General features: G+C 32.3%; 1 protein-coding gene across 5 annotated transcripts in view; it reads left to right on the top strand.

Moving 5' to 3' along the window:
- Window positions 1-19,432, top strand: part of LOC113557091 (RNA pseudouridylate synthase domain-containing protein 2-like) — a 409,393-nt gene that overhangs the window by 308,318 nt on the left and 81,643 nt on the right. For 4 of the 5 annotated variants that reach the window (XM_026962399.2, XM_026962398.2, XM_028188633.1 and 1 more), the window contains one exon: window positions 708-773. The exons of the other annotated variant lie outside the window; for it this stretch is intronic. In XM_026962399.2, the coding sequence (XP_026818200.1) occupies window positions 708-773 (66 nt within the window). The remainder of the gene's footprint in view (window positions 1-707; window positions 774-19,432) is intronic. 5 annotated transcript variants of the gene reach the window in all.

Genomic DNA, 19,432 nt, shown 5'->3' with positions numbered 1-19,432 from the left:
ATAAACAATAAATAACCATCGTAATATAATTTAACCACATTTACACGTATGTGAAGTCACAATTTACATTTTTATGATAAGTATTATTTAAAAAACACAACAATTAAGAAGCACATTTTTTGAATTTTAATGTCAAACAATATTGTTTTACTATTTATATAATAGTGTACCAAATTCAACAAAATAGTTTGTAATTTTAAATACTGAAATAACTGTTTTATTGAATTTATCTTTAAATAAATTATATTATATTATATATTTTATTACCCAATTGTTGATAAACACATTTATGTATAGTCTAATTTGAAAAAAATACAATTTAGTTCATCTATATTGTGAGGTGCCTACATATTATGTATATAAACATTTTCGTTTAAATGGTTTATTAAAAATATAAAGAAAAAAATTAATTTAAATCACATTTATTATAATCTTGTTTTGTTCCATGATTTTTTAAATTGTCTTAAATTATATAGTCATCTAAAAACAAACATTCAAACATTTCAAACAATTATGGGTTTTTCTCTAGTGAATTTTTTCTTGGATGTTTATGAAGAATATATATAAAAAAAAGTCCATTAAAAATAAAATAACTCAGTTTTAAAACTTAATAATACGACTAATATATTAGACTTGGGATATGTCAAGTTAAAATATTAAAACGTCAATTGAATTGATAGTGATATATTTTTTTTTTTTTGTTACAGGTAAGAAATTATGAAAATTTCGTCGTTGGATCCCAGGAAAATATCACGTCATACATCGAGATTCCGGTATGAGATATATAGATTATATAATATATAATATTATAATACACGCGATACCGATTACAGCATATTTTGTAAATGATTTGATTTATAATAATATTATAGTCGTGTTATCGTTCGGGTTTATCCTACCATTACAATAATATTATTTTACTAATATTATAATGCGTCGAATAAAGTGTTATAATGGGTTGTAATATATTATATATATAGAAATGAAATCCATAAAAATGAATGCAGCTGTTAGTCTATTTCACGGTTTATAATAACACATATTATTTGAGTAATAGGTATTTAATTTTATCATTAGAAGATTATTATATAAGATTATTTTTTTATTTTTTTAAGTAAATTACCTAATCAAGATTTTCAATGGGTTTGATTCTAATAATATTTTAACGGTTACAGTAATGTCTATAGTATAAAGGCCAAACACGCACAAATATACAGGCACATTAGCGCCGATCACGTACCTAAGCCTTTATACGATTACGAAGAAAAAAAAACAACCATAATCATGCGTGTGGTAAAAAAAAATCTGTACAATTCGTTTAAACTGTGTTAAGTAAAAAAAAAATAAAATTACTACTCAAAAGTGTGCTGTTTCACACGTCGTTTAGTTTCAGATGTAAGGTCACGTTTTGTGTCGATGATTTAGTAATATAACAGCATTATTTTACTTCAAAATCGTTATGACTACATTTTTGTTAATTTGTATCCTAACGTTGCTGACGTGCAGATATATTTTAAGTACTTTGATAATTATTAGTTTTGGACGTTTTGGTCCCAGTAATAGAAATATTATGTAAATATTGATAATTTTTCAAGAATCTGAAATCTAGTTTATTTAATAACCAACAGTTGTTTTCTATGAATAAACAGATGGAATCATATCGTAGAATTACCATGATATCTTATCAGAGTGGAAATAAGCATATCCACCATTTTTTGAGGAAATAACATTATTGCCGCCGGCTTTAGAAAAAATTCTCTGTTGTTAATTTATGAAAAGTCTATACTAGTTCAGTAGTTTAATCGATACAAAAGTTTAAGGGAAATATTTTAGTGTTGAATAACAGTGTAATTTTATTTTAAGAAAATAAAATATTTAATTAAGATAAAAACACCAGCTTAAGTAATGTTTTATTACTGTCGTGAAGGTGCGTTAGGACTAAATGATAAAATACATGTAATTTGGTGTTACTGCTAACACGGTGACCCTTTTGTGGTTGAATCCTTCGGACATGGGCTAGAGAGCTGCTGTCATAGTGCTACATCAAAACACATTAACTATTGCTACCTGGAAGTACTTAATGGGATTGTAAACACGAGTAGTCCGATTTAGGGAGTTTGTTATGTATAACTTATAGATACGATGTTGAATACGTTCGTATAAACTGGTGTGGTTTTGTTAGAAATAATGCAGTAGGTAAAAATTATTTTTTAATAAATGAACATTAGTATGCATTCACATTCATAATCTATCTAACGCATAACTTCATACACTTTTTACTATAGTAAACTGGTCACAACAAAACAATAACAATATTTTATCTTTTCGTCTAAAGTATGCACGCATCACACACATTTCCCGTTATACCAATTGATATATTTACTAGTTATCGGGCATAAGACTTATGAAAACAGATTTGAAAAATAAACAGATTCAAAAATATTATTGCTTTTTAGTTTGATCGGTGTAATTACAAAATAATGACCATTACCTACATGCCTACTACAAAGTGTACATGAAATTAAACAATGTATAAACGCGTTTCCCTATAAAAGTATGTGCTGATGTTTAACATGTCACATGGGATAATTCAATAACGATTCGATATCAGATAACAACACATAAATACATTTAATTGCATAAGTGTACAAAATTAAAATTATTACATAATAAAGTATAGTATAATTTATTACCAACAACGTCGGCGACCGAGGTTTTTCGACCATTGTAGTGTTCGCGTCTTCTCGTGTGATAATCTTCAAACCAAGATGACAAACACCAACGAACGGACCATCGGCTGCCGCCGTTGCAGGAAACCTATATTGAAAATCGTGTATATAATATATTATATATAAAGAGATTAAGTAAGAAGTACCGTCAACCGCAGGCCGGAAAGCACATCCTGACGTCGGTGGGCCGCTGCCTGTGCCGAAAGTACCGTCGGCTGAGCTTGTGCATCAGCTCCCGGAAAGCGTTGTCCGGATAAGAGTCGGCATGATATTTCTTGGACGAAATCATATTGACAAAGCCCACGGAGCTGGCCTTGCAGCAATTCGTCAGGTACGCGAACACTTCCACTACGCAGTGGACGGACGGCAGTATGTTGAGCGGTGGTGGTAGAGTGCTGTGCATGGAGAACGACAGAAACACTTCCGTCCGGCCGAACACCCATTCTACGTACGAATTACCGGTGACCCGCTGGAATGTGTTGGTCATGGTAGCGATGAGCATGTTGAGCGTGACGATCACGGATAGCGTCTGGAAAACGGAATAGAGAAGCGTACCTACGGCCTGCGTGACGTAGTGGTTGTAGACGGGCGCTGCTTTCTCCCCGTCGTCGGCGGCCGCGTTCTCAATGACCACCGTGCCGGCGGTAGATGAGGTCATGCAGAACACGCCCCAGAAGAGTGTCTTGAGCGTCGAGTATACGTTGACGAACGATTCGTCCTGCTTGGTTTCATAACCTGTGTCCGGGTCGACGTGCGTCATACCTTCGTAGTACTGGTAGAATCGGCACAGGCCCGCGGTAAACGCCACGATGATGATGCCGAACACGGCGGCTAGCCGAGCGAAGTCCGTGGTCATCTTGCCCAGAGACACCTGTAGCGGGCCCAGCGAGTAGCTGAGTTGGCACAGAAACAGCAGCCGCAGGAACGACATGACCGTGACCACGGCCAGCAGTCCTTCGCCGACTAGCGTCGGGTCCGATGACGGCCAGTACTTGCGCTCGATAGGTGGGTCGCGTGGGTTTACGTACGACATCCACCAGCACACGGCCGTGGCGGCCAGCATGCACAGCATGACGCAGTCGTATACGTTCCACAGCATGCTGAAGAACCGCCGGGGGCCCTGCACGATGACGAGCTTAACGGTGCGCACCATGAACATGGCGGTGTATAGCACGATGATCATGCAGAGCACTAGGCCCAGTCGGTCGTCGGTGCACTCGACTGCCGTCTTGTCCAAGTTGTTGGCCCACGTCAGCACCACCAAGAATACGGCGTACGACGCCAGATAGTTGATCATCCTGTTCACCGGCAACGAGTAGTATTCGCCGCTCTTTGAATACGGCGCAAACAGGTGCAGAACGACGATCCACAGGAGCAGGGGCACTCGGGCCAGAACGGTGAAGGCCCCGTACGTATTCCCGCGGTCTCGCCACTCGTACCAGTTGCCCGCCCACGCCACTTCCAGGATCTGCTGCACGCTTCCGTGAGCCACGAACTCCTTTTGCTTCAGGTCCATGGCCATCACCAGCCTGCGGTAGGGGAACGACCCGAAGAAGTTGCATCCCTCCTTCCGGGTCAGTATCAACTTCACCTCGGCTGATGACCGGCACAGCCCGATCAGGTCGACCGCAAAAAGCCTGGTCTGAAGGTTTAGTGACTCGTAATCTGACTTGAACAGTCGGTTCACGTTTCCATGCTCCTGGAGCTCCTTGCTCAGCTGGAATGCGGTTAGGATAGGGTCTTCCGATGTCAGGTATATGTAAAACGGATTGGCCAGCGCCCGGAACACGGAAAGTTTCAGTTCGGATGCCTCGAGGCCGTTGTTGAGCTGCGCCAACGACTTGCATACCTATCGTCAGACTATTGTTATTTCAATACCATATTTATATTGAAAGAGAGAACTATGCGTTAAATATATCCAAATTGTTAAAAGTAAAACACAAGTGGCACTATGAAAAACATTAACGACTTACACTTACAAAAAGGAAATGCTACTGACCTTTTTGCACAAACACCTGGCTTTGTGTGGTATTGGTATTGTATGGCCACGTTTTAACAACAGGCTGATGATTTGATAATGTCCGCACTGGGCTGCCAACATGATCGGCGTGAGGTATCGTGGAAATTCTGTGGAATGCTCGTACCCCAATTCGGCGCTTTCCGGGCTTTTCGATTGAAGGAGATCCAAAAGCTTGATTACGATTTGACTACGATTGTGACGGATGGCGCGCATCAGAGAATCTCCGATTTCGAGATCGGGCCATGACAACAGGAGATCGATCATCGGCTCGCAGTTGACTTCGATAGCCAAATTCAAACCAGTTATGCCCTGATAATTTTTACAATTCACGTCAAAGCCACTGTTTTTATCCAATAAATTTTTAACACCTGGCACATTGCACATTTTTATCATGTTTAAATATTTCCGTTGTAGTTCTTCTTCTTCGTCCGGATGGTAATCGTTGTACGTAGACGTATCAGCTTCTGTCGTGAAATCGTTAGTTTCCTCACTCGTTTCATTGTCAATTGGCGTTTCAGACATGTTCCGCAGTGTTAACCAATAATCAGTAATGTTTAAGCTTGAACTAAAATGGTTTTCTTCGGTGTTTAATCCTAAATGTGTAAAATTGTAGATATTGTGTTTAACGGGTGAATCATAAACAAAAATCGAATTACCATAACAAATAGATAATATATAAACTGTTTTTTTACTACAGCAACACATCAAAGTAGTGTGACCAGAGTATTATTTTATTTTATGTAAGTTGTTCTACGGGGTGCAAATCAAAACCGTATATTGAAATAGGGTATTTCTGAAATGTCTACGAACGGTGACCACGATGGATTAATAATAATGTATTAAATATATTAATCATAATAATAATTATAATTTATTTTGTACTGTAATTGCAAATTCGAAACACCGCAAAGTACATAAGTTTTATAGTATTATACTTATCGCTAAATCGATATTTTAACAATTATTAATTTTTGAAATAAAAATGTGACCTTTTTTTGTTTACGTAATTTGTTATTAGTGTGGATAGATAAAAAAAATTCTACAATGTACAAAATCCACAATACCACACGTTCCTATGATAAAAAAAAATATCTATGATTCGCATGAATCAAATAGCGGTCTATATTGAATAAAAAAGAAAATAATACTCCCTATTCGAAAGGGGGCTGTTTCACACATCGTTTATTCTTTAAAAAGAATAAAACCCACATTCTGTGTTGATGTAAATACATAATAATATAACAGCCTTCACCTTGAAATCCTTTAGGTTGATTTTTTTCCTCCGGAAATCCCAGCGTGCAGATTGAACTAAAAGGAGTGAAATCACTAAATCACAGCTGCCAACACGTGGCCTTTAATTCTTTTTTTCGATCCGCAGCCACCAGGATCATTGGTAAATAATTTACATAATTATTATGTGAAAATAAAGAGCAAAAAAAAAATGTCTGGCATACCTGATTCACGGGAAAAACGTATTAAACGCTTAGTAAAACGGGTAATCAACATTTCAACGGCCGGCAAGATTAATCTACCGGATTCGAATGTCGGGTGCACATTATCATATTATAATATACTGTCATATCAGAACGAGCGATATCTAATATGTATTTGGAAATAATAACAACTATTATAATTCTTGGAGCGGGACCCGAGTAGAAAATATTTTGATATTTTCGGTTTTAAATGCATAATATCATATACACCAAATAAAATAGATCAATCGGATTTTAAACATCAAATCGTTATAATAACGTATAAAATATATTATGTCCGAGAAATAAGTTTTTTGCAACTGAATTTTAATCTAATCTATTATAATATAATTTACCAATTAATGAATTTTGAGTTATTTTTAAAACGCAATGAATAAACAAAAATATATGCTTTTACATCGATAAAACGAAATTCCGCTGCACTCGCAAATATTTTGTGTAAGTTGGTATTTTGAATTTTCTTTAAACAATAAAGTCCTATTCTCGACCATAATACTTAATAATATGCCGTGTACTGCATTGTATTACGTTATATTAACTGTATTTTAATTTGAAAGCTTTTTAAATTATAATAACATTCTGAAGATTTTTTTTTAAATTTATATATTTATTTTAAATTTTTATTATATAGGAAGCAATTAAAAAAAAAAAAAAAGCATTCCAAGAAAACTTCATCAAACCCATTATACGAATTAACCAAATCTCCATACGAGTATGTAAGCCGTACAACTATGCAGTTGTACACATAATTATAGAAAGCTTTTTGAAAATACATTACATTATAATATCGGATAACACATAATATAGTAGATTCTAAGTTTCGGTTATTGACTAAATGCTTGACTGATTAAGTGTAAATAGTATTTACTAAATACCAAATAACATAATATTAAATATGCATGCGTTCAAATTCAAGGAAAATATGCACCAAAAATGTATAAATATGCTTGATAAAAAAATAAAATTAATTAGTAACAACTTTATGTCTACATGTATATTAGCGAAATAGTAGTGTAGAAAATAAATATAATATATTTTTAACATAAAAATTTAAATAATATACAAATAACAAATACTGCATTTTATAATATTAAAACGTGACCATATTATGCTAAGTTATTATGTTCTCCAAATTTTCCGTTTAAACTTTAATAGTTAAATGTATTTAACTATTAGCTTTTAAAGCTGTATATCCAATTTCTGAACGTTGAATTAACGCATGTTCATTTTTTTCATTAGTTGCTGACATTTGATAATTGAATAGGTATTGAATGAATATTTTTTTGTCACAAGTGTATACTATTCGTTAGTTGAGTCAATGAAAAGATCAAACATTTTTCAATTTTCATAGAAACGAATACTTTTTGAATAAATTATTTAAATATATTACATAGATGTATTTACATATGGTATATACAAATATAATATTATGAAATATTGTTCACGGAATGTTTCGAAATAATATGATATGCCCATTTGTTTATTTTTTTCCACTTTTATCCTTTATCATTACTATACACAACGTGATTTATTACAGAAATAATACGTGTGATTTCACAATAACGTCGTCCACTCAGTACAGGCACAATGTTAATTATTGGCCGATAATGTTATTTATACATAACCAGTGCTCATTGCGTTTTAAAATATTGTATCCGCGATGAAATATCGTTGATTGATAATGTTATACTGTACACGATAAATGCATTTTATACGATAACAGATATGTTTACGGGGTGTAAACATCATTAAACAACGGCGTACATTGTAATTTTACATAATATAGAGAATAAAATTATTTAAACCACTCATTCTTTAAATTAAATAAGCACTTAAATAAACAATGCCTAACACATGAAAATTATTCAGGTACCGGTGTTGTAGTATTATAAACTTCTACGAATTGTGAAAATATAATTTAATTATAGAATTAACGAACATTTAATTAAAACATTATTATACGCCTGTTAGTTGGCAGACTTTTGAAAATTTAGTAGATCAAAAAGGAAAATTGTTCCCAACAATTATTATATTAATGCTTTTGAGTTGCATGTTCACTCTTAATACTCGACCGGCTCCTACTTTAAAATATGTTTAATATATTGTTTTTCGTTATTAGTATAATTGAACAATTTTAAAAACACAACAAATTACGTTTGAAATAATATATATTATTTAAATTTAAAAGAATTACTCACTTAAAATAGGTACATTTACAATGTTTTCAATTTTTGTGACATGAGAACTATATTGTGTTTATAAGATATTGTATTTAGGCCCATTTCACACGTACCCGTCTATCGTTTAAACTGGTTGTATTCCGACGCTAACGATGAGTTGTACAATATTTTTATTTTTGTGATCATTTTATGAAATCAAGACTTACGTTTATTTTCTTTTTTTTTTCGGAAAATGTTACTTATTGTTATTGATTTGTGTCAGTCGTGAGATCTAAATAAATATGACGTATTCAATTTGTTTTCATTCGACATATATATCTAAATGATGGTTTATTTAGTTGATTATATACATTTAAAAACTACTATAGTGTTGTAAAAACTAATACTTGTACGTAAACATGCACCAAATAGCATGAGCCTTGAAAAGCCAAAACAAAAAGCTTGTACGTCAAAAGTATCTCTCATAAAATGTTTTATGAGAAAATAAAATACCAATAACGTCCAGTTTAATGCAGGTAATTGTAGTGACATATGTTATAAAAATATACTATTGTGTTTGATCAACCCTGATAAAGTGCTTCTGCTTGAAAAAAAGTCGAAAATAATCGACCGTCGATTAAACTACTCTAAAATCGGTTGTGTTTTACGTTTATCCATTAATTACTATTGAATGGAAATGATCGGAAAAACATTCAACGGTACTGTTTTTAACGTTCACTGAACAATGGTTGTTTTTTAAACAATGACTAAATTAATGAGTGTTTTGATTTAAAGGATGTGGGCATAATGGAGGGTATAAAATGTGTATAATATATTATTATAAATACCGTATCAGAAGAATGTATATAATAACGTGTTACCGATAAAAAAAGATGATGATTTCGGAATTGTTGTTATTTTCTTGTCGTGGTCAAAAGTTCTTGGTGACGTTAGCCAATGTTGGATATCTAGAAATTTTATCAATATTTGTGTATGTATCACATATTTTTTTTCCTAGTTAAACTCTGACAACTCGAGCCATCAACTGTGGGATTTTTGGTTTCATGTTTGTTACTGCAGGGCAGAGTTCGGCAAGTAATTTCTTTCGGAGTCCGGAAGATTTAAATAATAAATAAATGAGGCCTGGAAAAAAATTTTTTTTAGTCAAATTTTTATAGTAAATTAATTACACAACGTAATCAAGATATTTTGACGGTCCAGTTTTCTGCTTTCCTCGGTCTGCTAGTTGCCGACCGTTTATGTAGCCCTGTAAGGTACGAGGGTGGTTCAAATATGATCGAGACAAACGCTGTAGATGGCCCGCATGTATGTTTCGACGGTAGTGGCTTAATTATGTGATAGCTGGGTCTCTTACAAACAGTGTGGCATAGTTTTCGTCGGAGCACGTGTTTCACGCGTGTGCTACGACCATGAGTGAACGTCAAGTGCCGACTGCCGTTGCGCAACGTATTATCATTCGTTTTTTAGTGGGAGAAGACGTTAAAAACACGGATATTTTTGTGCGTTTGCAAAAGCAGTTCGGTAGTGAGTGCCTGAGTAGGGCTGGCGTGTTTAAATGGGCCAAAGCATTCAAGGATGGCCGCAAAACCGTCGAGAATGAGCCACATGATCGTCGACCGCGAACCAGCGTCACACCAGACAACATTCGCCGCGTAGAACAACTCATTTTGGAGGACCGTAGGATGAATGTTCGAGACATTTCGGCTGAAGTCGGCATCAGTATTGGTAGTGTAGAGTCTATCATCCACGAACATCTTCAATATCGCAAAATAACGGCGCGATGGGTTCCTAAACTGTTGAACTTTGAGCAAAAATTCACGCGGTTGGAAGTTTGTCGCCGCTTACTGACGCGATACGAGGCGGAGGGGGACGATTTTTTAACGCAAATCTTCACTACAGACGAAACATGGGTACATTATTACACTCCCGAAACCAAGGTGTCAAGTAAAGAGTGGAGGAAGAAGGAGGAAGGGGCGCCAGTCAAAGCGAAGAAAACCTGGTCCGCGGGTAAGGTAATGTGTACTGTGTTCTGGGACCGGCAGGGCGTGCTGTACGTCGATTTCCTGCGCACTCAACGTACCATTAATGCTGTATACTACTCTAACCTTCTGAAAACACACGTGAAACCCGCTTATCGGTCGAAACGGAGGAGCATTCCAGCACGAAGTGCGATTCTTCTCCAGGATAACGCGCGCCCTCATACCGCGCGTCTCACGCTCGATACAATATCGAAATTGGGGTGGAAGGTACTGGAACATCCCCCCTACAGTCCGGATTTATCGCCCTGCGACTACCATATGTTTGGACCACTGAAAGAGGCCCTCGGAGGTCAAAAGTTCAACACCGACGACGAGGTAGAGGGGTTCGTGCGCACATGGCTGTCCGAGTTGCCCAAGGAATTGTTCGATACCGGCATCAAAAAACTTCCGGAAAGGTGGACAAAATGTATAAATATTGAGGGGAATTACCTAGAAAAAATGTGATTTTTTGTAAACTTTTTCGATAATAAATAAACATGTTACAGCATTTGTCTCGATCATATTTGAACCACCCTCGTATTATAGTATTGTAGGTTTTTTGGAACACGTGTTGTACATGCATAGGACATGGCTTTGTCGCCAAAAACTCTGGTGACCGCCCATCCGAGATATCGCAACATCGGACTATGTTTGACCACAGCACTATTTGGCGAATGCATCCAGACTCTACGCCACACCACTACGCCATGCAGCCATATTATAAATATATTATTAGTATAAATCCGGTTTTGTAAATGTATTAAATTATTTAATTAACATATTTGATTTCAGCATCATTGCGTCATTTTGCTGTTAATAATAATTTAGTATATGTTTAACCAGGAATTAATTTATCTAAACACGTCCTAACCAATTTTAAAAACTGTAATATAATTATATACAAATAAAAATATTCACTAACTGCATAGCGTGTGTTTGTTAATAATACTATTATTTTATTAAAGATGATTAGTTTCCTCAATATTGTTTTACATTAAATATTTTGAATAAATTAATATACATTCAATGAATCGATATTTCTGATTTTTAACATCTTTGCCTTTTTCCACGTCAGTGACCAAATCAATTGACGTAATAAATTCCTTTACCCCGGATTCGGAATTTATATTATCGTTGCCTACCGACTACATTCGTTTATTTACCTATTACCAAATTTTATGGTAACATATTATAAATTTATGTACAGTTATATTTAATCCTGAAAATTTCCATGTGGTCACATTGGTAAAAGTGATTTTTATTATATCAACCGTATATGATTCCGTTAAACTTATTATTTTTGTAATAAACCCTTCTTATTATATACGTTATTATCATACACCAAATTATTATAATAATAATGATTACAATACGACACATAATATTGATGAGCATTAGCGAAACGAAAAATCAGCGAAAAAGAAAATAAACTATCGACAGTTGATTACACTGTAATTTATTTTCATAATAATCTATGATTTGGTTAAAAATTTACATTTTTGATTCCGACAAATGGTTGATTCAATTCATATAAATCAGTGATCACATTAAACATAATTCACTTTAATGTTATTATTCCCATAGCACGAACGCGTTTTGTGTATTAATATTATTATATTTTATTCTCTAGTAACGAATATATTATCGGAGTACGTGTGGGTACGCGTGATCTCGAAAAAGCCTGACGAATCTACGACTATCGGTATATAATATCAATATAATATTATATTATTATTATATTCAGATATATATTTATATATTTATATTATTATCATAAAATATTATTCTTATAATACTTTTCCGACTTTCAATGCGATCTGAACGCGTCATCGGATTTCGTTATCGTATTTTATCCATAAAAAAAAAAAAAAAAAAAATGTTCACTTATTACTGCCTATCGCCGCGGATACCTAACCTATTGCTGTAGTATACCACACGCGCGCGCACACCTGTGACCTGCGACGACCGGGATCGCCGTTTACCGCACATACTCGATTCGGTCCCACAGCAGCTCTGTCGCATATGTAATAATAATAATAATAACAACAACAGCAACGACAACGACAACAATAATAATATCATTTTTTATTCATAATATTTGGGACTTCGACACGCGCGATCACTGTAGACAAAATAAATATAGACTTAGGAAATAAAAACCCGCACAAATAATAATATAGTCGTCTGCTGTGGCGGTGTGTTCTATAATATACCTATATACTCAGCAAGTGCATGTATGTGATATTGCAATAAAAATATATATAATATGATACTCGGCTTTGGGGTTTTTTTTTTTTTTATTATTGTTTAGTCGGTTTATAGTAAAGTTTTAATTTTTGCGTGCCTACGTCGACCCGGGGAGCCAGTTACGTTTAGTTACACGTGTTAATGGTACCTGCCACAAAACGCAGTGGCCGTAAAATAATAATAATAATAATAATGTGATGCAGTGGGGTATTCGCCGACGGCAGTGTCCCATGATAATGTTATATTATCGCGTGACACCCACACAAAAATCCTTATTGCGTGTGCCTGCAGACTGCAGTAGTAGAACATAAATATAATTGCTTCGGCCGTTGCAGCTAACTTATTCTTATAATATATTGTGTTCGTTCGAAAGCTTTACACAGTTACATAAAACCTGTGTGTCCGCAATCGACGATAGGTCCGTACAATATTTTGACAACATATTATAGTGGTTGAGCGTGGTCTGTACGCGCGTTGACCTCATACAACCGATTTGTAAGTAGCTGCGATCGATTTTCGTGTTTCGGTTTTCTATATTAAAGTACCTACATTAAGTAATTTATATCCTATTTTAAAGAAAAAGTATTATGTGCCAGCTGATGATTTACTAAACATGGTCACGCTGATTTATTCTTTTAATAGTGCATTAATCTTTGGCAAGTTTTAAATACCGTAATAGACCATAATTTCGAATTCATTTTTATTTTATAAATTATTTTTTATCGAAAACATTGCATTTTAAAATGTCAAATCGACATTCAAACCGTAAACATTTAATGCTTATAAATATAAAACAAGCCCATTTTATAGGCATAGTTTACAGTTGAAGTTTATATACTAAACAAACACTTTCCCGAATACTTAGAATTGTCAGTTCTAAATAACAAAATTAAATTAGATAAAATTTTAAGACATTAACAGTGTAATATTATTTCTATATGCAGACCTTAGTTTTTTACACCGCAAAAAGTCAATCGTTTTAATAAAATACGTACTAAAAATGTTTAATATTACAAACAAAACTTTTGTTTGTAAGACACAACTCTTTCGCACGCTGTATTACAAGCACAGCTAATAATAGACCATTATTATAAATAATAGATAGATTATAATTTATTGCCATTATCGATAATTGTTATTTTTATTTTCCGTAATAGTGCTATTTTATTTAAATGAGGTACAATCAATAATAATAATAATATATCAAAAATTAGTATACCGTGCACGCGTTTAACATTATTTTACTCTGCACCATATTGTTATAATATTATGCGTGTACGTCGGTTAAAGTAACGCCGTAGAAGATATACGACATGTGTCGTATTTCTTTGATACATTATAAGAATATAAAAACACTTGGTATCGAAAAATCAATGTAGGCACAATAACAAAATCGCTTTATCATATTCCAGCTATGTCTGAATATTTTACCAAATTTTAATTCCTAGTCAACTTAAAAGTTGATTTATGAAGTATACTTACTACCAATATTGTAATAATTATTGACGAGTGTCTTATTACAATTTAATTATTTCTGTTTGTAATATAACTTCAAGGGTTAAATATTAAATAATAATCATTCATTTTAACCACACAACGTGATCATTATTTAAAAAATAATTAATACAATGTTAGTAGAGTGATGTCAGTAATAAATAATATAACCTAAGATAACTTTTACCTCTTATGGTAAAGATTATATTTTATAGAACGAATTTAATACAAATATATTGTTGATGATATTTTTTCTGAATTATTTAATTAGTGGTGCCTAATACATATGCCGAGTGGAACGAATGCTCCACTTCTTTCTATTGGTAGGTATTGATTGTAAATAGATTTCAAGTGCAGTGAGAAAAATTATTTGATTATATTTAATACGGTTAGATGAGTTCACACATAAATGTTATTTCCTACCAGCTACCGCCTACCAGTACTGCATACAAATATTAAATAACTGGCTTGGGAATTTTTAAAAAAAAATAAAACGTTTCGTAATAACATTAAAAATAATGTAGTATTTTAGAAAAAAGTTTTCGGTCATCATGATTCACCTAAAAAAATAACTTTCAAGGTTAAAACAATATTTACAAGTGAGATGACTATAATTATAAATTTTCCGTATGTTTTAATTTTTATATTTAAATAATAAAATGCATTATTTACAATTATTACCATTAAATTATAATATTTGTAGGCCACGTGGCACGTACGTTCAAACGTTGAACAAGGACAATTTTATTACGTTTATAAACGGCACACATGAAATAGCAAAAATAGAAAATAAGTTAACAGTATCAATGTAGTAGTTTATTAGTTTATACATTTATAGTTATGACAAAAATAATAAGTTTAAGCATTTTACGAAAAATTTGCTTGATCGGAGCTTAGAATAATTGGTATTTTTCATTAGTACTCGAAATCGATCAAATAAAAATTCATGTTTTATCTATATATGGTGTATTATATTATATACTTACACGGTGTAAAATATTAACTTTTTCGATACAATTGATTATTGCATCGCATAGCATTACGAAAGGTCCAAATTCAAAATATGAATTAGCCGTTTTTACTCATACCATACGTCATAATATCGTTAGGTAAATTTATCATTTCATGATCTTGTCTTGCTCATTATAATATCGTAACGTATTATACGCGAAAGTCCGTAGGTATTGGATATAATGTATTGGAATGACGCACTATACACAATAATAACAATTCTGTTAATTAATACCACTATTATACCGATAAAATAATATTACCACAGCTATGGTACGACTATGCCAATAGTGCAGGTATTATAGACGTCAAACGTTTCGAAACAGTGACGACCCTCGAATACCCAAGTTCACTGTTATTCGATTTATCGAGTGCCCTTGATTTGTACACATCAATATAGTGTAATTAGTTTTTCGAGTAGTTTTTTTTTTATAATTATTTCTGATTTTTCCTGTTATTCGAGTGCTTGAATCTATAAATATGTGTAGAAATATAATTAATTTTTCAGTAAATATACTTAATATATTATGTATTTTAACTCGGATTTAGGTACTTGCTTTTTTTTTTTTTTTTTTTTTTTAATAGATGTTACCCATCAAAAATGTTTACAATTTTCAAACGGATTTCCCGATAGTGTTGTCGTAGTATCACAAATCGTATTAATAAATTATTGTAAAGTAATAATATAAGTACGTTATTATTGCAATTTTAGTTTTTTATACCGATTATGCAATTTTTACCTGCGCTCAAAACCTATTTTCGTGTACAGCAAAACAAACATTACAGTACGGTGGTGTGTAGGAGTCGAAAATATAAAAAAAATACCTACATGATAATATTTTTTTAATGTCCCTGTACGGTTAATCTGTGTCCCCTCGATCCGCTCGGCATACAAATGTATAATATTATTATTGCATAGTGTCCGTCCGCCGTATATGCGAATAATAACGTTAGGCATACATATTATAATATTATATTGCGCAATAATGTCTGTATGAATATTGTATTATGAAAATCCTGTAGAGTTGTCGTCCTGGATTTATTATTACGTAGTACAATGCCAAACAAAATTAGTTTTACATCCGTCCGAATTACTCGCATATCATCTTGAAAACATTATGACACTTCCTATTGCCCGTTTATTGAAGTACCACTGGACTTTAATTATTATTATAGCGTAGTTATCGTATTTAATGAGCATCAGTCAGACGCGTATTATTATTTCAGTGGTAAAATTGCCATGGTCATACCTATTACAGGTCACCAATGTTCCTAAAAAAACCATCACACTCTGAGTTGTATTAAAATTTAGATTAAGTAAATAATAAATATTATCATAGTATAAAATAGGTATATGACAAATCGTGATAACCATATGATTTTTTACTAGAATTATTTGTTTACAACTTTTTATAGCATATGACTCCGAGAACAACATAATAATTACGAATTAACAATTTTGACGATATTTTAACTTGTTTATGTGTAATTTGATCCAAAATACATATTAAACGAGTTTTTCTACTCAAACAAGTTATAATATTATATTATAATTGTATATTAGCTACTTAATTCGTTTTTATTTTTTAAGACATATCTGATTTGGTTACGATCGAATCAGTCAAATTTATTGTTTTATAATTAAATACCGGTACCTATTCTTAGGATAAAATAAATATATTATATATTGCCGATACTTTGATTCTCAATAGAATTTTGATCATAGTAAAATAATTATTTTCAGAAATATTTGATTTCTTACTTTGATAACTGGCATTCCCCATGATCCACTATGTACATAATATAACGTTCATTTGTATTATAAGCACCAAAACTTTAGTGACCTGCAATATAGTGTTTTGTGTTGTGTCTTAGTGCACTGCAGTTTATTGACCAATAATATATTTGATGTATACCAACTGCAAGCGAATAAATAATAGTATAGTGGTCGAGAAACTCGAGTAATATTGAAAAGTACCTATGTCTCCAAGGTGTGATATTCCCGAGTTGGACAAATATTTGGGTTGCGCTCCCACGGGAAGTAAAAAAGTTGTTAAAGTAAACTTTGGAATAAGTTATTACAATATATAAATATATATATATATATATATGTGTGTGTGTGTATGTATGTTGTTGCGTAATATTATTATTGCATATACGCGAATCGCTATATCATTTACATAGGTGCTACTACTCGACGCTATCCATATAATAATATATACTGTCATATTATAATGGATACTTTACATATTAGATTGAAAAACATTTTAAAACGAGGGAAATTTAGTCAAATTTAAATTGTTTTAATGTGATAAAACGACACAAAAACATTGTTTTAGTGCGCGTTTTCACTGGTTTATATACATAATATTATAAAACAATGTAAATTACTACACAGACTCTAAATGATTGCTAAAAAATTAACCGTATAGAACATGGTTTACACCTTAAGAGGACGTTATATATGCATGTGTTGTTTCTGTCTTACTAACGTACATTACAGCAAATTGGCATTCATCAGAAAATATTTTGTGATGTTAGCTTTAATATTAGAGAGTAAATTTAACAATTATCAAATTTAAACGTAAGAATATTATCTAGAAAATGTCGAGTGCTTTTATTGATTGAGTTATAGCTACCTATGTAAAATATTACACCTTTAAAATGTTCATCATTCTCTTAAGTTAAATGTATAAGCACTCGCTAACAGATTTCTTCGATTACGCGGTAATTAATTTAGTACCAAATTAAGGTACTGTTCAACCATACTACCTCTAGTCAACATTTCAACGGTACAATTAGATTCGTTTCTTTCCCGTTTTCAAACTTTAATATGAAATAGAAAAATTGTGGAATAAAAATATTTTGAACTTGATCGATAAAAATAATCTTCATCTACGATAATACATTTTGAACATAATATTTATCATTATCTTGGTAGACATCTTGGTTAATATAGTTATATCTTGTAAGTATTTAAATTTTCTAAGAGTAGTATAACTTTTGTAAAAGAAATAAATTGTAGCGTACGCTACAGCTTTCAACTCATCACAATTTTAAATATATATTTATTAGTAGTTATAACTATTTGTTCAAAATTTGATTTCAATGACGCAATTAAATCCTTATAAAACTATTCCGCTTTATAAAATAAAACTAAAATTGAGCGATGTCGTTATAAAACGTTTCAAATAATAACGGTAAAAATGTCTTCTTTTCCAAAAATAATGCTTTGTAATAACTTAAAAGTATGAAAATACAAAAATATCCAAACACGTTGATATTTCACTGATTAATTTTGAAATAATTACCTTGCGAGTTGTGAATATAACATACTAGAGTGGTAGGTTGATTAATGCTCATACCACGTTTTCCTAATAAGTTAAAATTGTTGAGTAATGGTTTTTGAGTTATTATATATATGATATATACCTCTATTAAGGACAATAGTTCTTAAAAATATTTTTACAAAAATATAAAATAAATTAGATAATATTAGATTTAGTATTTATTATTCTAAGACAATGTTTAAAAATTATGAAATGCACAAAACCTTAAATGCCTAACTCAAAATCTACTGTTTCGGATATCGGCGTTGATAAATCGTCGAGAACAAAAAAAAAAAAATCATACAAATCATAAGAATTCGTGTGCTTATAAAATTAAGTATACTTAAATAAAAAAATAAATAAATAAATAATGGAAAATAATATACGTACTTATAGCGTTTGGGGATTCCGCACGAGGATGTAGCCGCGGCTATTTTTGACGATTTCCTATAGAAATCCGCGTGCACGTCACAGACCATTTTGTACGAAATGCATTATACTTACGTAATATCATATTATAAATCACTACAAGCACGCACGCATTCCTTCACAAGTAGTCACATATATGTATTATATATGTGGGTATATACATGTTTATTATTATTTATAACCACCTCTCACGAGTGTGTGTAGCTTGTACCTGGAGGCGTGTGTGTTATTTTCTTTTTGATCTAACAACTATTTACTTCTCTTCTGAAAGACTTTTAAAGTTATATACTTATATATATATCGTAGACGTTAGTTTTATACTTCAGTAACATATATATATATATATATTATATATGTATACATTGTAAAACCGAAAATTCCTATCTGCAACGAAATCTTATGTCTTTTTGTTTTGATTTCTTCAAATTGTTTTCATTATTATTGTTCTTTAACTTCAAACGTTTTATAATTTTTGTATCAAA

This window comes from Rhopalosiphum maidis, chromosome 3, assembly GCF_003676215.2.
Source record: "Rhopalosiphum maidis isolate BTI-1 chromosome 3, ASM367621v3, whole genome shotgun sequence".
Lineage (NCBI taxonomy): Eukaryota > Metazoa > Arthropoda > Insecta > Hemiptera > Aphididae > Rhopalosiphum > Rhopalosiphum maidis.
Note: the sequence above shows the minus strand (reverse complement) of the source record. Positions and strands in the feature narration are given on the sequence as shown.